The 23,062-nt window shown below is 43.3% G+C and overlaps 1 protein-coding gene across 2 annotated transcripts; it reads left to right on the top strand.

The window, feature by feature from the left end:
• The first annotated feature begins 1,091 nt into the window (after positions 1–1,091).
• psmb7 (proteasome 20S subunit beta 7) lies at positions 1,092–22,947 on the top strand. Of its 2 annotated transcripts, XM_014143540.2 has the most exons (9): positions 1,092–1,332; positions 2,146–2,239; positions 2,559–2,656; positions 6,238–6,378; positions 6,645–6,760; positions 12,731–12,789; positions 21,743–21,894; positions 22,329–22,361; positions 22,740–22,947. In XM_014143540.2, exons 1-9 carry the CDS (start codon positions 1,271–1,273, stop codon positions 22,849–22,851), a joined length of 867 nt encoding a protein of 288 aa, XP_013999015.1. In that variant the 5' UTR covers positions 1,092–1,270; the 3' UTR covers positions 22,852–22,947. The 2 variants fall into 2 exon arrangements, with proteins under 2 accessions (XP_013999015.1, XP_013999022.1); XM_014143547.2 differs by lacking the exon at positions 22,329–22,361.
• Positions 22,948–23,062: the final 115 nt, after the last annotated feature.

Here is a 23,062-nt window from a genome sequence, read left to right as displayed (position 1 = left end):
CAAAATGAGCTGTCCTAATGATGAGGAAAGAGCACTTCCTCACTTCAAGAAAGTGTTTCAGACTAGGATCAATAGATGAAAGGTTTGGGCAGTGTGAACCATTGTTTGCTTCAAAACGTTACATGCTTTGAAACCCCAGTGGCCTTGAGCGCATCCATTCAGGGCTCCATACATTATCTGTGGTAATGGCAGATTTAATACAGATCTATTCTAGGCACATTGTGATAGAGGCCTCTGTACCAGGGATGAGAGGTGTTTATGTCACAGCTTCTTATAATAAATGTTTTCATAAAAGTGCTTTTTTCATCCTCAAAGCTGCTATATATTTCTGTTTCTCACCTCCTCATCAACATTCTCTCTTCACTCTTTAATGTGCTCTATCCATATTTGGGGTCACGTATAAAGGCCACAGCTTTTGGAGCAAAGGACAGCAAAGGAGCTCTGTGGAGGGTCCTTGTGAAGTGGCTGAGTTCAAATTGTTTTTTTGGCTGAATTTATAGTGCAGTCATAGATCTTGCCCTTATGTCTTAAAGCATTCTGAGTCCTAGTGTTTGAATAGCTGTGTGTGTGTGTTTGTATGCGTGCATGCGTGCATGCACATCTCAATGTGTGTGTTTCAATGTGAGTGTGTTTAACTTTTGTGGATCTAGTCTTTAAAATGGTCTTGGTTTATAACCAAGGCTCTGTGTTCTCTCGACCCATGATTGGTGCATTTTATGCCATAGCTCGGAACTCTTGTAACTGGTCCTGTTTATAACCAATAAAGACAGCAGTGATTGGTTCAAAGAGCATACCCAATTGTGTGCTTTCGTGACACACAACATTGACCCTAGATTTGATGAGAAAAAGGGGAAAATGGGGCTATGTTAAATTCTTTGGACCTACTGACCTCCAGTGGTAACATGTAGATGCACACTGCTCCTTATTTATGGGTAAGGAAGCTCATCTAGCGCTATGCACTGCTGAATGGGCAGACAACTTGACAGTAATTCAGCCTATTTGATAGGTCTACCTGTTTCTGATAGCTTTTCGTTGTCCCTCAGCCTAACTCTTCACATGTTTTTAAAGAAATGTATATTTTTCAACACCCATATTAAAAATAAGAGGAGATATGTAAGGAAGACATTTTAACCACTTGCCACAAGGACATATAATGTTTCGTAAATTAATTTCCTTCTGTTATTCCGGAGGACAATCTGTGTAACCCAAGGAGAAGTTACCGCTTTTAGTGAGCCACGCTTCCCGGAAGCTGGAATTCAGTACAGGAAAAATGGCGACTCTGTCAGTGTGCCAGCCGCAGCTCGGAGGTTTCAGTTTCGAAAATTGCAAGAGGTAAGGATTCAGTGAGATTTCAAAAAGAGCGGCGCATGTCCACGTGTTTAGTGACTTTTAGATTTAGAAATTATTTAAAAATGTATTCTCTGTGTTGAGTTATTTGATGTCGGGCCGCTCCGTTCTTTTCACGGCCTCCTCGAATGACTCAGACATTTCTCAACGCTGTTTTTCTTGAGTTATGTGATGAATGAAAGAATGGGGGGGATTTTACAAAATTATTTCGTAGGCAGCGACAATTTACACGTGGTGATGAATACTCACTTTTCAAACTCCCAGAAGTAAAACTGAGTAAAAGTTAGCTACAGTTTGAGTATTAGCTAGCCTAGCTATAGAGCCAATAGTAGCCAGCCAGTATTAGCCGGCTAGCGGAAAACGATGCATACCGTAGTTAGTTGGCGAGGTTAACCGACTTGCTGGCTAACTACAAGTTGTTTAATCACAACCGTGTTGAATTTCTAAATTCAAATACATATTGACTTGTCACATTTTTGGTGTCAAGTTTGACATCCATCTCATTTCCCATTGGCTTGGCTTGCACTCAACCCGCATCGCTGCCCGCCGATGATACAGCAGATTTTAGTTTGATACCTATCAATTTACCTGGCCAGATCGTTATCAAAGATTGTTGTGTGCAATAGGTGTTGAATATTATGGATTAGCTACATTTGATTTTGAATTGGCCTACCATTTGAACACATTCGTATTAAATTTGACAAGATGCATAGTCATCAAGGCCCCATGTAGTTCTGAAGTCATGTGTCGATGACTGTCTAGCATGCACAATTTCTGACCATGTTTCTGTTGTTTTAGGAATGCAGTCTTGGAAGCTGAAGTTACCAAATTAGGATGCAACATACCCGCTGCCCGGAAAACAGGCACCACAATCTGTGGGGTTGTTTTTAAGGTAAGGATAACTTTGTTTACATATTTATTTCACCTCTACCATAGTGAAGATGACACTCTACAAATGTACTGATGATAATACATGCTGCTGTGTTTTCCTGAAGTAACCTAAATTCAGACTGAGCGCTCTATAATTCCACCATTCCTTCCTTTATCCTGTATGTGGTTAAGTTTGATTTAATGTATAAAACTCCACATTTTGACACGAGAGCTATCAAACATTGAGCAAGAAATGCATGCAATATGGCTACAATCACTCTTTAAAAAATAGATATTTATACTACTTGATTGAACTCGTTTTTATTTATTTTTCCCTGTAGGATGGGCTAGTTCTTGGTGCTGACACCAGGGCCACAGAGGGCATGATTGTGGCAGATAAGAATTGCTCCAAGATCCATTACATCTCCCCAAACATCTAGTAAGTGACCCCTTGTCCAATGTTATTTTTCTGTTTTAATATTAGTTGTGTGATTTAGGACTGGGTGATATGGCTAAAATATAATATATGGTATTTTTCACATCATTGATGGTATTTTATAATATTTTATGTAGAGGTCGACCGATTAATCGGAATGGCCGATTAATTAAGGCCGATTTCAAGTTTTCATAACAATCGGAAATCGGTATTTTTGGATGCCGATTTGGCCAATTAAAAAAAAATGTATTTTTTTTTTTAGACCTTTATTTAACTAGGCAAGTCAGTTAAGAACACATTCTTATTTTCAATAACTGCCTTGTTCAGGGGCAGAATGACAGATCTTCTTCTTAACACTCTTAACACTTAAAAAAATCTTCTTTACACTCTCTTTGGATAATTCATTCCAATCATTTTAAAGTTAACAGCAGGTATTTTGCATGTAAGTTTAAGTATTTTGATATCTTCACAAATCTACAAAACAGCCGTTTTACATCCTGGCACAAAATGTATTTGTCAGCTCAGGGATTCAATCTTGCAACCTTACGGTTAACTCGTCCAACGCTCTAACCACCTGCTTTACATTGCACTCCACGAGGTTACGCGAATGCAGTAAGAAGTCAAGGTAAGTTGCTAGCTAGCATTAAACTTATCTTATAAAAAAAACAATCAATCATAATCACTAGTTAACTACACATGGTTGATGATATTACTAGTTTATCTAGCCTGTCCTGCGTTGTATATAATCGCTTAGGTACACATTGCTCCAACCATAAACATCAATGCCTTTCTTAAAATCAATACACAAGTATATATTTTTAAACCTGTATATTTTGTTAATATTGCCTGCTAACATGAATTTCTTTTAACTAGGGAAAATGTGTCACTTCTCTTGCAAACAGAGTCAGGGTATATGCAGCAGTTTGGGCCGCCTGGCTCGTTGCGAACTGTGAAGACTTTCTTCCTAACAAAGACAGCCGACTTTGCCAAACGGGGGATGATTTAACAAAAGCGCATTTGTGAAAAAAGCACAATCGTTGTACGACTGTACCTAACCATAAACATCAATGCCTTTCTTAAAATCAATACACAGAAGTATATATTTTTAAACCTGCATATTTAGCTAAAAGAAATCCAGGTTAGCAGGCAATATTAACCAGGTGAAATTGTCATTTTGCATTCATTGCATGCAGTCAGGGTATATGCAACCGTTTGGGCCGCCTGGCTCGTTGCGAACTAATTTGCCAGAATTTTACGTAATTATGACATAACACTGAAGGTTGTGCAATGTAACAGGAATAACGTTTTGTTTTCGAGATGATAGTTTCCCGATTCGACCATATTAATGACCTAAGGCTCGTATTTCTGTGTGTTATTATGTTATAATTAAGTCTATGATTTGATAGAGCAGTCTGACTGAACGGTGGTAGGCAGCAGCAGGCTCGTAAGCATTCATTCAAAATAGCACTTTCGTGCGTTTTACCAGAAGCCCTTCGCAATGCATTGCGCTGTTTATGACTTCAAGCATATCAACTCCCAAGATTAGGCTGGTGTAACCGATGTGAAATGGCTAGCTAGTTAGCCGGGTGTGCGCCAATAGCGTTTCAAATGTCACTCGCTCTGAGACTTGGAGTAGTTTTTTCCCTTCCTCTACATGGTTAACGCTGCTTCGAGGGTGGCTGTTGTCGATGTGTTCCTGGTTCGAGCCCAGGTAGGAGCGAGGAGAGGGACGGAAGCTATACTGTTACACTGGCAATACTAAAGTGCCTATAAGAACATCCAATAGTCAAAGGTATATGAAATACAAATCGTATAGAGAGAAATAGTCCTATAATTCCTATAATAACTACAACCTAAAACATCTTACCTGGGAATATTGAAGACTCATGTTAAAAGGAACCACCAGCTTTCATATGTTCTCATGTTCTGAGCAAGGAACTTAAACGTCAGCTTTTTTACATGGCACATATTTCACTTTTACTTTCTTCTCCAACACTTTGTTTTTGCATTATTTAAACCAAATTGAACATGTTTCATTATTTATTTTAGGCTAAATTGATTTTATTGATGTATTATATTAAGTTAAAATAAGTGTTCATTCAGTATTGTTGTAATTGTCATTATTATAAATAAATCGGCCGATTTAATCGGCAGCAGCTTTTTTTGGGGCCTCCAATAATCGGCATCGGTGTTGAAAAATCATAATCAGTCGACCTCTAATTTTATGTTTTTGAATAATAATAATAGTTCTAAATGTGGTTTGAGTAGTTCATAAAGCACATTTAGACCCCAGGGTGGCAACAGATAAATTACAAGTTATTTCAATGGGGTTTTCTCCACTCTGATAGTTTTATACTGTTTCAATCCATCTCCAAACAAAGTTAATTGTCTGCATTTTCATCACTTTCTGCACTTTTATTATAATTTACACACTGCTACGCAGGGCTGCATTATATGTACAAACATCTAGGCCTAGTTAACTGTTGGAATCATGGAAATAAAATAATTCTAATTCTATAGTTGTAATATTGTGGGCAGCACCTTGAATACATTGTTTGACAACAAATGAATACAGTAAGCCAGGGAGGAATTATTGACAGGGTAGGAACCAAAGAGTTGGTCAGCGTTTCCAGGTGGCCCTAATTAGATGTTACATTACATGTTTTCTTACCTCATGTAGCTAGCTAGCTAACATACTCATACTTCGCCTATTCCTCTGATAAGATACTGTTGCACAAATATGCTTATCTAGGCCTACCCCAGCACTGGTACCAGGCTGTATTAGCCTGCAAGGTTTTCTCTGACTCTTAGTACATTTAGCTAGCCAGCTAACTAGCGGTAAGCATTAGCGGCTAACACAATTTACTATGAAAAGACAAACTAGCAGACAGTGGAAAGCAGCATGTCACCAACATCTTGTTGCGTCCTTCTGATCATGCAGAGTAAACGGCAAGAAAGTGCTCTTGACTCTGGTCGAGCAACTGCTCTCTCCTTGAGTGACGGGGACAGGGCTTGGTGTGGTTAGCGACATGCAGCAGGAGGAGAGGGAGAAAGATGACTCCAGTAACAAATGGTAGTAAACTGTAAAAATGGACATTACACGCGTTGGAGATGTGTATCACATTTAACAAGCCAAACAATAAAATACTGTTATAGAAGGTAAAGTAAAAACCCAAACCAGTCCGTGCATCAATACCGGTGTATATAGTCAATTATAAGCTGGGTGGTTCGAGCACTCCGTGATGCGTCGTGCAAAAGAGCAGCACTTAGCTGTGGTATATTGGCCATATGTCCATGCCCCCTCGTGCCTTGTTGCTTAAATAAGGTATACCGCCAGCCCAAGGGTGAATGACCTAACAGTGTTGTGGTGTACTACTGTGTAACAGGAGTTAACGGGAATGACATGTCTATTGTGTATCGCAGTGCTTCAGTGAACACTGGTTGGAACATGTCCTGCCATTTCAGACTTTAGTATACATCAGAGGCATCACGTGATTTAAAATCAATGTTTGTTTCAAGTGTGGTTTCATAAATGTATGCCAACTCCATAATCCTGACCTCCACTCTGTTCCCTGTCCATCCAGTTGCTGTGGAGCGGGCACGGCAGCAGACACTGAGATGACCACCCAGATCATCTCCTCTAACCTGGAGCTGCACTCCCTCTCTACGAGCCGGCTGCCCCGCGTGGCCACTGCCAACCGCATGCTCAAGCAGATGCTCTTTAGGTATGCCACCTATCCTGACCCCCCCTGAGTGTCTGTGGATTTTTGCTCCTCCCTAGTACTTGATTGATGAATTATGGTCACTGATTAGTAAGGGACTCCCCTCACCTGTTTGTCTAGATCTTAATTGAAAGGGAAAAACAAAAACCAGCAGACACTAGACCCTCCATGGAATTAGTTTGACAGCCCTGATGTAGAGTAATGCTGGGTGTCTGTTGTGAAAAGTAGTCAATAGAATAGAAGGAATAGTTTGATTGTTGCGTTCTCAGATACCAGGGTCACATTGGCGCTGCCCTGGTGCTGGGTGGAGTGGACTGCAACGGGCCCCATCTCTACAGCATCTACCCTCACGGCTCCACTGACAAGCTTCCTTACGTCACCATGGGTGAGTTTGCCAGCTCACTACTTCCCTTTTTTGTGCTTTGTCTGTCTTTAATACTGCCATGCGCCACTAGAGGCTGCTGCTGTTTGCACTCAACTGCTTTTCCTGATGCTGTTATTCTCAGTTAAACCACATTACAAGTCTACAGATGTGCTCCATCCTGTCAGATGGGTGTATTGTCAAGTCACTTTAGAGAGAAAATGTGAGTTTGGTAGGCCAGGAAGATTTGTCGAAACCGCCACTAGCACAGACCTAATTTCTATTGCAAGACTAAGCAGGGATCCCATCCACGCACATCTACAAACTTCTTACTCACGTCAGTCTACCCTGGTCCAGCTTTTCTGGCTCCATTCAGCTTTACCTCTTTCAGTTGAATGAAAATGGGGAAAAGTCGACGAGGAGGCATTCTGCAAAATACAGACAGAGCTCAATTTTAAGAACAGCTGTGTGGGTTGAAATGAAGGGCCCTGGTCAGTTCCCACGGGACCCTCCTCTGTACTCATTCCATTGCATGTATATGAGGACAGCCCTCTCCCTTTCACCAAACACCTGGCGCACCAACCCTATCCCCACGTCCGGTTGATGCTTATTCAATTCTGCTGTGGGCGGCATCTTTTCTCCAAAGCTCAGCTAAACCTCATATTCATTATGTATGCTGGGTAAGACAACCGCCCCAAGAATTTTAATTGTTTAGGCTACTTCAAGTGTTAATTGTTGCTTTCAAAGGTTCCCTCCCTGAATATGTTATGAAATGTGGCCTATAAGCAAAAGAAGTCTATCTTAGTCTACAAATTAGGGATGGGAAGTATCCATATTTTCATATCTCATCCTGGGATTTACTGTATTAGCAGCTTAGTAAAACTGTGAAAAAGCCCGTTGGGCATCTATTACCAGAATGCATAAAAAAAAAAAAAAAATAGTGAATTTCCATGGCGGCTTCTAGCTAACGAGCGCAAATGAGAGAGAATTATTGCAAAGACAGGCAGTCCAGCTCATAACGTTATAGATATATAGGTAGGTGCTACCAAATGTAATTTTTGGTGAGTTTGGACATTTTACAAGTGAAGGTGAACGAGACACTTTGTGCAAATAAAGAGTACTGGCTCTGGAGCAGCATGTGCTCACACTGTTTGTGTGGAGTCTGGAGTTGCCAGGGCAATGGGCCTGTCTGCTCTGTTCGGAGAAGATGTGGGAGGAGCAGACTGGCTGAGATTGGAGAGGAGAAAAAACGCAAGGAAATCAAAAGGTGGCAGCTGTACAGAACTCATCCAAAAGGCTTTGACTTCTCAAACACGGCAGAAAGCCAACACAATATGATGCCCCGTCACCTTATTAATTCAGCCACTTACTTAGTTACTTAGTTAACTTGCTAGTTAATGCGGAATTCTTACATTTACATGCAGGGGAAAAAAGATAAAACGCATAAGAGAAACACAAGTCAGTTTGTAAAATTTCTGCCCTGCTAAAGCTGCCCCGGTCAACTTTTTAAGTGCTGTTATTGTGAAGTGGAGAAGTCTAGGAGCAACAACTGCTCAGCCTTGAAGTGGTAAGCCACCCAAGCTCATAGAAGGGGACCGCCGAGTACTGAAGTGTGTAGTACGTAAAAATCGTCTGTACTCTGTTGCAACACTCACTACTGAGTTCCAAACTGCCTCTGGAAGCAACGTCAGCACAATAACTGTTAGTTCTGGAGCTTCATGAAATGGGTTTCCATGGCCGAGCAGCCGCACACAAGCCTAAGATCACCATGCTCAATACCAAGCATCGGCTGGAGTGGTGTAAAGCTCGTCGCCATTGGACTGTGGAGGAGTGGAAACACGTTCTCTGGAGTGATGAATCACACGTCACCATCTTGGAGTCCGACAGACGAATCTGGGTTTGGCGGATGCCAGGAGAACACTATCTGCCTGAATGCGTAGTACCAAAGTTTTGTGTGGGAGGTATAACGGTCTGAGGTTGTTTATCATATTTCTGGCTAGGCCCCTTAGTTCCTGTGAAGGAAATCTTAACGCTACAGCATACAATGACATTCTAGACGATTCTGTGCTTCCAACTTTGTGGCAGCAGTTTGGGGAAGGCCCTTTCCTGTTTCAGCATGATAATGCCCCCGTGCACAAAGCAAGGTCCATACAGACATGGTTTGTTGAGATCGGTGTGGAAGAACTTGCCTGGCCTTCGCAGAGCCCTGACCTCAACCCCATCAGACACCTTTGGGATGAATTGGAACGGCGACTGCGAGCCAGGCCTAATCGCCCAATGTCAGTGCCCAACCTTACTAATGCTCTTGTGGAAGCAAGTCCCCGCAGCGATGTTCCAATATCTAGTGGAAAGCCTTCCCAGAACAGTGGAAGCAGTTGCAGCAGAAAAGGGAGGACCAATTCCATATTAATGCCCATGATTTTGGAATGAGATGTTCGATGACCAGGTGTCCACATACTTTAGGTCATGTAGGTTATCTTCCTGCGTTTTGTAAAGGCAGATCTAAAATGCTTCTTATTGTAATTTGTGCTCGTTGTCAGACTAATTTTGTTTCTTTTGCACTTCTTCACTCGGATGAGAATTCACGAACGGGCATTCTATCAGCAGACAGTGCTCTGACTGATGTGTACCAACTTTTCTCTGGCACATTTCTCGGTGTAGCCAGCCTATTTGTATTTTTTTTCCTCTAAAATGCAAGATTAACTTTAAGAAATACTGGCTACTTTCTATTATAAACTGAAATATGATGGCCATGCATAGTTTTCGCGGAAAATACTTTGCTTTTTCATTAAGCTCATTTAGCTTACTTATGTGGCTGCCAGCCAAATAGCATTGCACTTCTGTTGTCATCTGATAAATGAAGCTATTTTCTGCCTAATGTGTTGTACTAATGTTTTTTCCGTGAAGGAAAACTAGTTGCACGTCCCTGATCACTCTACTGAAACAAAAAAACAACAGACTTTCAATATAAAATGCGACCCCTGTCAATACACAGCTGGACTCACCTGCTCCTGCTTTCTCCCATTGTGCTATTTACAAACACATGACTGTTCTGGGGAACTATGGTAAGCTTCATCATGTAAAATAATGTGACCGGTGAAATGAAGAACGCGATCTGCTTTATCTCCTAACATATTGCACAAGTTGACTGCAGATATCTACTTAAAAGTAGCTACAAATATTAAAATGTATAGAAAAACGTCAAAGAAATAGGTTTGACGGTATTGAAAAACCATCTGGTGTCTATTTATATACAGTATATACCGCCCAAGCCTACTACAAATAGCTTTTTCTTTACTCGTTTGGGAGAATGTTGCTTCATGTACGAACTGGTTTGTTCGTTTGTGGTCATTTTTAAACAAGTTTATCTCCTTCATATTCGACTCTGGTATTTCTCTACTGAGCTACGTGGAAGCGGAGGGCAATTTGGCTGAATATTCAGCCACATGAATAATAGAAGCCTGTTTTAAATCCAGTCACTAATAAAAGGAGGCATGTGAGGATTGGGGGAAAGGAAGAGGTTACACACACACTTCCTGCCTCTCTCCGAGAAACGCTTTCCCCGGCGTTTACTCAGGAGGAGCGAGGCCGTCACTTGAAAGGCTGTTGTGCTGACAAAGAACCTATGGGGGTTCTTCCACTACACCTTTCTAGCCAACGCTGCAAGATTGTCTGCTTTCTCAGACTTTCCATGAAAATGTAAGAAAACGGGGGGACTAGCTACATACGAGTTTTTTTTTTTTTCTCCCACTCCTTATTATTTTACAGTTTTTTTTCGTTTAATCAATAGCTTTTTAAAAATGTTTTTTGTTCTTTTGTCCCTTCCTACTCTATATACAATAAATATCAACCTCTTAACCCCTCTGTTTTTCTCCCTCATTTATACCAACCCCTCCCCTTTTCCACCTTCTCTCCCTCTACAATATTTTTGTCTCGTTCCCTCTCTCCGGCCCGGCTCATTCATATTCATGTATCAGTATGTGGCATGTCAGCGAGCCGAGGCCTCATATTAGGGAGTCCCACCAGGAGCTCATGTCTGCCCCTTCTAGAGAGTGAAACATGCATGAGAAATGATCAATGGCCTCCTCACATTCCCCCCCCGACACCAATGTCAATTGAATATTGTGCATGTAGTGGAAGTCTCACCATACCAGAACAGAGCCCAGTGACTGATGAGCCAGGGTAACCAGTAGAGCCCAGTGACTGATGAGCCCGGGTAACCAGTAGAGCCCAGTGACTGATGAGCCAGGGTAACCAGTAGAGCCCAGTGACTGATGAGCCAGGGTAACCAGTAGAGCCCAGTGACTGATGAGCCAGGGTAACCAGTAGAGCCCAGTGACTGATGAGCCCGGGTAACCAGTAGAGCCCAGTGACTGATGAGCCAGGGTAACCAGTAGAGCCCAGTGACTGATGAGCCAGGGTAACCAGTAGAGCCCAGTGACTGATGAGCCAGGGTAACCAGTAGAGCCCAGTGACTGATGAGCCAGGGTAACCAGTAGAGCCCAGTGACTGATGAGCCAGGGTAACCAGTAGAGCCCAGTGACTGATGAGCCAGGGTAACCAGTAGAGCCCAGTGACTGATGAGCCCGGGTAACCAGTAGAGCCCAGTGACTGATGAGCCCGGGTAACCAGTAGAGCCCAGTGACTGATGAGCCCGGGTAACCAGTAGAGCCCAGTGACTGATGAGCCCGGGTAACCAGTAGAGCCCAGTGACTGATGAGCCCGGGTAACCAGTAGAGCCCAGTGACTGATGAGCCCGGGTAACCAGTAGAGCCCAGTGACTGATGAGCCCGGGTAACCAGTAGAGCCCAGTGACTGATGAGCCCGGGTAACCAGTAGAGCCCAGTGACTGATGAGCCCGGGTAACCAGTAGAGCCCAGTGACTGATGAGCCCGGGTAACCAGTAGAGCCCAGTGACTGATGAGCCCGGGTAACCAGTAGAGCCCAGTGACTGATGAGCCAGGGTAACCAGTAGAGCCCGGTGACTGATGAGCCCGGGTAACCAGAGCTATGTTCACTAGGCACGACGTGGAAGGAAACTCTGATCCGGAGTGTTACAGGGAGGTGCCTTCGGTACTTGTCCAATAAGAAACTGTAATTAGTGTTTTCTGTTACAAACCGGTGTGCCATAGCAAACTCGACAGGATAGCTAGAGACCAGAATGCTATGGCTCACATAAAAAACTTTAATGTTTGAGTGTAGACTTTAGATAAACCTTGGGTGAGGCTTTGGCCCAACAGCCATGCTTTCACGCATTTTTGTTCTGCTTTTAAGTCAACCTATTTACCTCTATCGAACCATTTAGATGGTCTCCAGGCCTTTTCCTCTCCTCTTCACCTTCTACTGTACTGGCAAATCACAATGAAACTCAGCCAGTGCAACTCCTTAATGACTCCCCTGGCAACCTGGCTATAAAACACCAGACAGCGGCCGCACACGGAGAGGAAGATGGCATGATGGATGCTGTGGGGTTAAGGAGAGGGGGGAGAAGGTATGGGAAAAATGACTCTTCTGTTGTAAGAGAGACACAGCTGTAGAGAAGTCCTAATGGCCAGTCTCCACCAAAACAAAGGGATTCTTCAACTTCCTGCTTTTTGCTTTTGTCACAGATAAGCACTTTCTTCATCGGGCTAATTGCCCGCCCCGCCTGAGGCGCTTTAGAAAATGGACTCCAGGCGCGTCGTTACATAGTGTTTCTTTAAGAAGTGGGCGTTGGAAATGAACAGTCGGCTGAAACCTGAACCAGACATTCAGTCATGGTTACCAGGAGGGACCTTTGTAAGCATTTTTGAAAGTGGTGTTTTTCAAACTTTGTATTGTCCTCAACATTTTACTTTCCACTGGGACTGTCGTAAACCATTCGGCCCATGTCTTAGTAAGTTGACCCTTAGTCTTGTCTCGGTCACTGGTCATTTTTTTGTTTGGATGGTTTAATTCTGGTCACTCTAACAGTCATTAACCATGCAGTTTTTGTGTTTCTCTGTTCTTTCCCAGGTTCTGGCTCTCTGGCTGCCATGGCTGTATTTGAGGATCGCTATAAGCAAGACATGGAGGTGAGTTGGACCTGGCCCATCTGCCATTTTCTATATCCGCCACACGCATCATCTTCATGTATCAAGATGGAGGAATACATGGCCATACACCACCTATTTTAAACCACAATAGTCTAAACAAACCCGCAATTTGAAACAAGTCGACTATGCTTATGACAGCAGAGAATATACACCTGCTTTACCTCATTGTGAAGCTTCTCTGGATTTGGCGACGCCCTGGGTCAACGGTATGGATAGTCATGTTATGAGCATATACATCTAAGCCACTTTGTCCTGTTGGACTCCAGCATTTAACTTTCCCTCCCAAGATGGTACAGTTTGGCTGTATGGCTCGGTCATTGCCAGGCCCTGGGTGTTAATGGTTGGAGATGGGGCCACAGTTCTCCTCTCAGTGGACTTCCATTAAACTGATCAAGACACACACGCACACACAAATAATCATGCTACATACACAGTGCTGTGATGGCCATAGACTTTTGTATGACAGTTGTTTATGTGATACATGTGTTCACCCTAGTTATGAGGGTTATTTTCATGACTATACAATTACCGTGCCAGCCCTACATAGTGTCATGCCAACACATCCCTAAACACAATATATTTTATCCTCCCTCCCACACTGGTGTTAATATAAATCCTGGCTCTATTTTTGCCTCTCCATCACCGATTCACCCAAAGAGGAACTGATGCATTTTATCTTCTTTTTAAGTGCCATCAAAGGCTTTGCTGAACAAGGAAGCAGAAATATGCCACAGTCGTTTTTGCTATTTGCACATCTTCAGTTGGGTTGCAGGGGGAGGGTGGCGTGCGTGTCCGCACAGTTATCGGAATGCTGCTGTATTTTATGGCAACCTGAGTAATGGAGACTCTCATACACTCAGAACCTGGCTTCGTGTGTGTGTGGCCGGAGAGAGCAGAGCAGCAGACATCCCGGGGGTCTCTACTCCCTCAACGGGTGTTGGCTAGCTACCTGTCCCAGGGCCACCCCACAGCACCAATCCACTTGCAAATGAGCAGCAGAATTTGCGCCAGGATAATGGAGGGAACCAGAAATAATAGAAAAACAGTAATTGGGGGTGAGAGGACAAGGATAGGGAGAAGTGGAGTTGTCCCCCCCTTTTTTGTTTTTTGTAACCTTTTGTCTCTGTCGTTTCATTGAAGCAGGGCTTTCAGGCGCATCAACCTACAACGTTTCAATGGAGTGAACATGCTGGTAATCAACATCCATTTGAAGACGGCGGAAGGCTGCTGTGGTTGTTGCTCTTGGCACATACTGTAGCAAATTCCCCGGAGACGCCTGTCACAGAGCGACTTCTACTGAATTAAAGGCATTAACGGGGTTTTGTGCTAGTGTTTATATGGAGGCTTTTGTGGTAGTGTTCTTATTGAAGGGTTCAGGTGTTTCTCATTAAGGGTGGAGATTGGGGTCATGGACTGCCTATCATTGGGGCAGTGGCCATCTGCAGTGCCTTGTGAAAGTATTCACCCCCCTTGGCATTTTGTCTATTTTGTTGGCTTACAACCTGGAATTAAAATAGATTTTTCGGGGGTTTGTATCATTTGATTTACACAACTTTGAAGATGCTAAATATTATTTGGGGTGAAACAAACATGAAATATGACAAAAAAACAGAACTTGAGTGTGCATAACTATTCACCCCCCCCCCAAGTCAATACTTCGTAGAGCCACCTTCTGCAGCAATTACAGCTGCAAGTCTTTTGGGGTATGTCTCTATAAACTTGGCACATCTAGCCACTGGGATTTTTGCACATTCTTCAAGGCAAAACTGCTCCAGCGCCTTCAAGTTGAATGGGTTCCTGCTGGTGTACAGCAATCTAAGTCATACCACAGATTCTCTCTGGAAGACTGAAACAGGTTTCCCTCAAGAATTTCCCGGTATTTAGCGCCATCCATCATTCCTTCAAATCTGACCAGTTTCCCAGTCCCTGCCTATGGGGAAAAACAGCATGATGCTGCCACCACCATGCTTCACTGTGGGGATGGTGTCCTCGGGGTGATGAGAGGTGTTGGGTTTGCGCCAGACATAGCGTTTTCCTTGTTGGCCAAAAAGCTCAATTTTAGTCTCATCTGACCGGAGTACCACCTTCCATATGTTTGGGGAGTCTCTCACATGCCTTTTGGTGAACACCAAATGTGTTTGCTTATTTTTTTTCTTTAAGCAATGGCTTTTTTTGGCCACTCTTCCATAAAGCCCACCTCTGTGGAGTGTACGACTTAAAGTGGTCCTATGGACAGATACTCCAATCTCCGCTGGGGAGCTTTGCAGCTCCTTCAGGGTTATCTTTGGTCTCTTTGTTGCCTCTGATTAATGCCCTCTTTGCCTGGTCTGTGGGTTTTGGTGGGCGGCCCTCTCTTGGCAGGTTTGTTGTGGTGCCATATTCTTTTCATTTTTTTAATAATGGATTTAAATGGTGCTCCGTGGGATGTTCAAAGCTTTGGATATTTTTTTATAACCGAACCCTGATCTGTACTTCTCCACAACTTTGTCCCTGACCTGTTTGGAGAGCTCCTTGGTCTTCATGGTGCCACTTGCTTGGTGGTGCCCCTTGCTTAGTGGTGTTGCGGACTCTGGGGCCTTTCAAAACGTGTGTGTGTGTGTACAGTGGGGGGGGAAAGTATTTGATCCCCCGCTGATTTTGTACGTTCGCCCACTGACAAAGAAAGGATCAGTCTATAATTTTAATGGTAGGTTTATTTGAACAGTGAGAGACAAAAAAATCCAGAAAAATGCATGTCAGAAATGTTATAAATTGATTTGCATTTTAATGAGGGAAATAAGTATTTGACCCCCTCTCAATCAGAAAGATTTCTGGCTCCCAGTTGTCTTTTATACATGTAACTAGCTGAGATTAGGAGCACACTCTTAAACGGAGTGCTCCTAACCGCCGCTTGTTACCTGTAAAAAAGACACCTGTCCACAGAACCAATCAATCAATCAGATTCCAAACTCTCCACCATGGCCAAGACCAAAGAGCTCTCCAAGGATGTCAGGGACAAGATTGTAGACCTACACAAGGCTGGAATGGGCTACAAGACCATCGCCAAGGAGCTTGGTGAGAAGGTGACAACATTTGGTGCGATTTATTCGCAAATGGAAGAAACAAAAGAACTGTCAATATCCCTCGGCCTGGGGCTCCATGCAAGATCTCACCTCGTGGAGTTGCAATGATCATGAGAACGGTGAGGAATCAGCCCAGAACTACACGGGAGGATCTTGTCAATGATCTCAAGGCAGCTGGGACCATTAGTCACCAAGAAAACAATTGGTAACACACTACGCCGTGAAGGACTGAAATCCTGTAGCACCCGCAAGGTCCCCCTGCTCAAAAATACATATACATGCCCGTCTGAAGTTTGCCAATGAACATTGAATGATTCAGAGGACAACTGGGTGAAAGTGTTGGGGTCAGATGAGACCAAAATGGAGCTCTTTGGCATCAACTCAACTCGCCGTGTTTGGAGGAGGAGGAATGCTGCCTATGACCCCAAGAACACCATCTCCACCGTCAAACATGGAGGTGGAGACATTATGCTTTGGGGGTGTTTTTCTGCTAAGGGGACAGGACAACTTCACCGCATCAAAGGGACGATGGACGGGGCCATGTACCGTCAAATCTTCGTTGAGAACCTCCATCCCTCAGCCAGGGCATTGAAAATGGGTCGTGGATGGATATTCCAGCATGACAATGACCCAAAACACACGGCCAAGGCAACAAAGGAGTGGCTCAAGAAGAAGCACATTAAGGTCCTGGAGTGGCCTAGCCAGTCTCCAGACCTTAATCCCATAGAAAATCTGTGGAGGGAGCTGAATGACTTGGAGAAGATCTGCAAAGAGGAGTGGGACAAAATCCCTCCTGAGATGTGTGCAAACCTGGTGGCCAACTACAAGAAACGTCTGACCTCTGTGATTGCCAGCAAGGGTTTTGCCACCAAGTACTAAGTCATGTTTTGCTGAGGGGTCAAATACTTATTTCCCTCATTAAAATGCAAATCAATTTGTAACATTTTTGACATGCGTTTTTCTGGATTTTTTTTGTTATTCTGTCTCACTGTTCAAATAAACCTACTATTTAAAATTATAGACTGATCATTTCTTTGTAAGTGGGCAAATGTACAAAATCAGCAGGGGATCAAATACTTTATTCCCCCACTGTGTGTGTCTGTGTGTGTGTGTATATACTGAGATCATGTGAGACTTAGATTGCACACAGGTGGACTTTATTTCATTAATAATGTGACTCCTGAAGGTAGTTGGTTGCACCAGATCTTATTTAGGGGTTTCATAGCAAGGGGGTGAATACGTATGCACGCACCACTTTTCCATTTTATAATTTTTTGAAACAAGTTTTTATTTTTTATTTAAAAAAATTGCTTCACCAATTTGGACAATTTTTTTGTATGTCCATTACATGAAATCCAAATAATCATTTTAAATTACAGGTTGTAATGCAACAAAAAATAGGAAGAACGCCAAGGGGGTGAATACATTTTCAAAACTCTGCATGTGATGTGTGCCCTAGTGTACTCCTTCGCATCTTCAACCCTTGTAGCAATCGCGCTCTTCATCTTCAAACCTTGTCGCAATCGCGCACTTCATCTTCAACCCTTGTCTTAACATTTCCTGCGTAGCAGGCTGGGATTGAGGTGCTGTTCCTTCCTGTCACGGCCTGGTTCTGTTCAAGCCACCTCCTCTGGCCCCCCAGAGAGAAGTAGAGTACAGGCCCTGGGCCCAGTAAGATGGATGACCCATAGCCAGAGTGACACTCCACCAGTCTGTCTGATTTATGAAGTGCCCCTCTGCTGCTCTGTGGGACTGAGGAGGGTTTATGAGACAGCGTGAAAGTGTCAGCTCTTCTAGGCCTATATACTTCTCCAGTGTTTTTATATATATTTCTCTACTCGCTCTTTCTCTCCTGGAGAATAAACACTAACCCTGCTTATTTATCCTCGACATGAGATGTCATGAACTGTGTTTTGTTGTAAATCTCTTACTGAGCCTAGTGATCTTAAAAGTGAGTGGTGTGTGATGTTACGGGCTAAGCTGGGGACCTGCTCCAACATGCTTCTCCGTTAACTCTCCTAACTGTGCCAGAAGGGGCTCCGTTGTGTGTTTGAGAAACGCTAGGTGACAATGGCAGTGTATTATTGACTTGTCGCTAAACCAGATTTTTGATGATGAACAGTATAGAGCATCTGACTGAATTGCAGATATTTTTTTATTCTGCTGTTTTCTTGACCCCCCCCCCACCCCAAGACCTCCTTTTATATCCTCATTAGCAGCAAGTTGAAATGGCTCTAAACCAGAACAGACAGCTGGAACACGCCTTGTCATTTTCCTCCCCTTGTCACTCAACCTCCACTTCCTGCATCTCCACACCCAACACCCAACACGATTTCTAGTTATTACAAATGGAATATGACAGGGGGGGGGGGGGGTACCGGCTGCGTACCAATATGTAAAGGGGTCTCTGGTAAAGGGGTCTCCATGGGAAAGCGGTGTAGTAAACTGCTGCTTTTATTTGGCACGTGGCCCAATTAGAGATCAAGCCTGCCCCCCGCTCCCGGGAGTCGCCAATACCCTGAAGACGACAGATGTTGAACACTGTCTTCTGTGGCATATTTAATATGGTTATGAAATATTGAAATGGTGTGTGTTGGTGCCGTGGGGAGGCTGTATTATAATGTGGGGCAGGAGGCAGCAGTTGTGTTGTTCACACACTGATTGCAGGGGAATACATGTGTCTCAAGTGTGCGTTTACACACTTTAGTGTGCATTTTTATTTCACTCGAGTCTTACTTGAGATGGGTCTCTCAAACTTAGCTTTTCAGTTTACACGTAGGATCTTTTGGATTGTCTCCTATATGGTACATAATAAACATGCTTGATTTGACTTAGCTAGATGGACCATTTCATATTCGTGTCAGGGTCCATGATATTTTAAGTCCAACCCAGAGCTGGCAGCCATGTTGAATGATGTCATGGGTATATGGCAATGTCGATATCAATGTTATTATAGTGAACTAAAACTAATCATGAAAAAACTATTTAGTGAACTGAAACAAAATAAACCAGTTTGAAAAACTGAAACTCTGACTCCAAATCGAACAAAAAAACATGGTTATGTTGTAGTTTTCTGGTCCTATTGAGATTTAGTTTATCATTTAAAGGTGAACTCAGCGTGATGACGTTGCCACGAGCAACACTACAGATATTCTGCGGGTTTGAGTGGTGACGCTAAAGCAACTGACTGGACGAAGTCGTGAAGTTGGAGGTGCATCTGTGACAGCCAAAAGTCGGACACTAAGGCTCAGATCAACATGGCACTGTTGCCATTGTTTATAAAAGGTTTTCTTTAGAATGTCAAAATAAGTATGTATCTAACCCCATATCACACATTCACACTCTGAAATGATAATATACAGGGAGTGTACAAGACATTAGGAACACCTGCTCTTTCCATGAGACTCAGCTATTATCCCTTATTGGTCACCTGTTAAATCCATTTCAATCATTGTAGAAGAAGGGGAGGGGACCAGTTAAAGAAGGATTTTTAACTCTTGAGATAAGTGAAACATGCAAGACAAAATATTTAAGTGCCTTTGAACGGGGTATGGTAGTAGGTGCTAGGCGCACCGGTTTGTGTCAAGAACTGCAACGCTACTGTGTTTTTCACACTGAAATCTTTGCTCGTCTTCAGACCAATCAAAAGCAGACAGTGCTTTGACCAATGGCAGAGGGGAAGGACGCGATGGTTACTTTTCTCAGGTAGTTTTAGCAAGGTAAAGCAATATTAACTTCATGCAAAAGTAGCTGGCTACTTTCTATGGTAAACGTAATATCTGATGGCCGTGCATCATCTTTGCAAAAAATAACTTGCACTTTCATAGTAAGCTGATTTACTGTGTGGCTGCCAGCCAAATAGCGTTCCACTTCTGTTGTCATCTAATGAAAACAATGCTATTTTTTTTTTCCTGCTAAATGTTTTTGCATAAATGTATTTTGTGATGGAAAACTAGTTGCACGGCCCTGATCACTCCACTTGAAGCAACAACAATAAACGACCTTTCAATATAAAACGAAGGTGAAATGATTTAAGACACAGCTTTTTTGATGGACTGCATTTTGAAAATGCTAATTTCTGAAAGCTACTGCGTCCCCTGGTCTTTGTCTCTCCTGTATCATAAATCATATTTTAGGAACTAGGGTGTCTCAGCCCCACAGCAGCTGCCAGACTCGGCTGAATAATTGATGAAACCGTGGACACACGGACACTTTGTAGAAACATAGCAGTCTCTTCCTCACCCACACCAGTACCTCACACCCCCGCTTTAGTGTGGTTCCTCCAGCGACCATGGACTGTGAGGGTTTTGTGTTACTCTGAGTGGTGCCGTTTAAAAACACCAGGTGTCTGCTGGTGTCCGTGTAATGACGTCCCAGTAGGCCACCCAGCCCACTGCTGGTCAGAGAACCATGACCCAGCCCCTGCTAACCTCAGCACTGTGCTGGTGGTGTCACACACTGGGGATTAGGACAAACTTGGAGGATATTTCTTAACATCGTGTGTGTGTGTTTTGCGAAAGAGAATTAGACTGCTCAGGTTTCCACACAGCTAGGGGTGTGTGCGCCACTCATCTCTTGTCATCCAGTCAGATGTGTTCTGCTTTGTCTCTGTTGATATTACCTTAATAAAAGGGTCTGTTCCATAATAGAACAAAGTACTTTAGACCCCTCGGCTGTCTGCAAACCTAAACCAATCTCTTCCATGTTAGATGAGACACAAGCTGTGGGCAAAGTGTTGCCGGTGGCAGTTGAAGCTAGTGGATATTAGATGCATCCCTACCGGGAACGTTTTGCCTGTTTAGGATGTAGGAATGGTAGGAAGACATTTTGGCATCTTGTTTAATTACTGTAGTCATTTCTCTCTGCAGGGTTATACTTAAAACCAAGGTAACCTTATTAAATCCAGTGGGGGTAAAAACAACGATGAAACTAAGAGATATTGAACAACTGTGGAAATTGTAATTCTGTGAGTGGGATCGTAACCATGGTGTTCTTGTGGACAGCACAATACACTAGTGGAGTTTGATACGTGGTCACCAAGTAAGCTAAATATGCTTATTTAGCAGATGTCTTTAAACTTAGTACGTGCACAGTATGTGTCCCGTCTTGCAACATCAGGTACCTTATCATAGTCAAAACAGAGGGACTGTGCTGGTCTTAAATGCTCCTGTAGCAGGGCTGAACTTTACCACTCAGACTACAGAGGAAAGGCCATGAGTCTGACACGCCGCATTTACTCTTTCATTTGATTTATTTTTCATTTTTTTTGTCAGAATGCATCTCTAAACTCCTCACACCCCCATTAAACGCCAAGGTGAATTATGAAGCGCTCTTCGTCCCAGATATCAGGTGAAGAGCTCTGAGGTGGCGATGGCCTCCACTGTGGAGTCTGGTAGAGCTCACCTGGGAGCATGTCTCCTCCGTTAGCCATTGTGTTAAAACGCTCTGGCTGAGGAGGACCATTTATCTTGCGTGATGTGACAGATGCATTTATCACATGGCCTGGAGAGGATGGGGGGACGCTTGAAAATGAGCATTTAGCTCTACAGTACTTCAGGAAGGCGCTACTGCTCTTAGCGATGATGGTCAATAGAGGGAGCCCTTGCTTTTCCCATGGTGTTTGTAGATAGGTGGGTATCCCCACTCACTACTTCTTGCTCAGGTTGAGTTGTCTTCTTTCATAAGCCACAGCTATAGCCTGATCCAGACACAACCATGTGACAGACTTGTGCAGAAGGTTTGTATTTAGGGCTGCTCTATCCCGCCATCTTGAGCAGTAGTGGAATAAGCATTGGATTAATTCACTCAGTAGATGAAGAGATGATATTGGTCATGTTTACAATAATGATTGTTGTTTTTCCTCTCCTCAGGAGGAAGATGCCAAGCGGCTTGTTCGGGATGCCATCGCGGCTGGCATCTTCAACGACCTTGGCTCCGGCAGCAATATTGACCTGTGTGTCATCACCAAGGGCAGGGTGGACTACTTGAGGCCTCATGACATGGCCAACAAGAAAGGTGTCAGGTAAGGCCACCTACCCACCAACAGTCCCCACAATCTCCCCTCAATAGTCCCCACATTTTGATAAATTACTTGTCTTCATAATGTCCCTTCATTTGTCACCATGTCCCATCAATGTTATTGGTCTCACTCAATCTGGATTGCCTCGTCAATACAAGCACATTAACAAATGGCATAAATTTGTGCATGTTTTGAGTGCAAGAACCTTTTGCATGGTTTGAGTATTATTCCTTTCCAAACCCTTATTCACCCATGACAGAGAATGTTTTTTCCCCCCACAGCAGTGCATTGTTATTAATCATCCAATTTCTGAATGAGTTCTAGTCATGTGTCCTTTTTCATTTGTTAAGAATGTATTGTTGAGTTGCATTGTTGGTAATGAATCATCTGTAATGGCACGGCAAATGACCCATCCCTTTGGCCTGTTCTGTTTGAAGATGTGTGTATGAGTATGAAGCCTTGCCCCACCTGTGAGTAATACATACCTGGTTCTGTGTGGAGTGCACTAGACTTTAACCATAGCATTTTGCCTCACCCACCTGAATACTCTTGTTTGACTACTAACCCACTTAACCCAGCAAGTTTGCTTCTCTTGCCCTCGGCTGCTTGTTTAATTTCATAGAACTAAGTTGCACGTTTGTTTTTTGTCGTAAACCCCAAAAAGCGCCGTGGCGCAGTGCTAGAAAAAAATGCATTCTCCAGAGTCACGTGACTCATGGAAGCCATTTTTGTGTTTTACATCCAAGAACTAGCTCCCAGAGGCTCATCAGACCAGTTTATGCTGTATTGAATAATATGTCTATATATATTTTTTAATTAGAAGCTAATTCCTTTATTTTTCCAATCAGAACCGGTAATTACAAGTACAAGCAAGGAACAACCGGAGTCCTGACGAAGTCCGTGATCAAATTGGATCTGGAGGTGGTGGAGGAGACGGTTCAGACTATGGATACCTCTTGAAGTCTCAACGGAACATTCTGTTTTCCCTGTTACTTCCTTCAGTGGAGATGGCATGTTTTTCCATGGTTTAAAATAAAGTTTGCGTTGAGTCTTAAATGTCTCCTGTTTTGTGAAGATGTCCTCTCAAATGGTATGTAATTGCTTAGCTAGCTGGCAGTTTGACAAACACGTGAATTGTTATAATTATTGAAGTTTGAAGAGGGAACAAGTC

The sequence above is a fragment of the Salmo salar genome, chromosome ssa01 (genome assembly GCF_905237065.1).
Source record: "Salmo salar chromosome ssa01, Ssal_v3.1, whole genome shotgun sequence".
Taxonomy (NCBI): Eukaryota; Metazoa; Chordata; class Actinopteri; order Salmoniformes; family Salmonidae; genus Salmo; species Salmo salar.
This window is presented reverse-complemented; position numbering and strand designations above follow the sequence as displayed.

Bases quoted from the DNA above. Each gene is read 5' to 3' on its own strand.
- psmb7 (XM_014143540.2), top strand. From the start codon at position 1,271: ATGGCGACTCTGTCAGTGTGCCAGCCGCAGCTCGGAGGTTTCAGTTTC. The intron at 12,790-21,742 runs GTGAGTTGGACC...TCCTCTCCTCAG, and splicing joins GCTATAAGCAAGACATGGAG to GAGGAAGATGCCAAGCGGCT. The intron at 22,362-22,739 runs GTGAGTAATACA...TTTTCCAATCAG, and splicing joins TATGAAGCCTTGCCCCACCT to AACCGGTAATTACAAGTACA.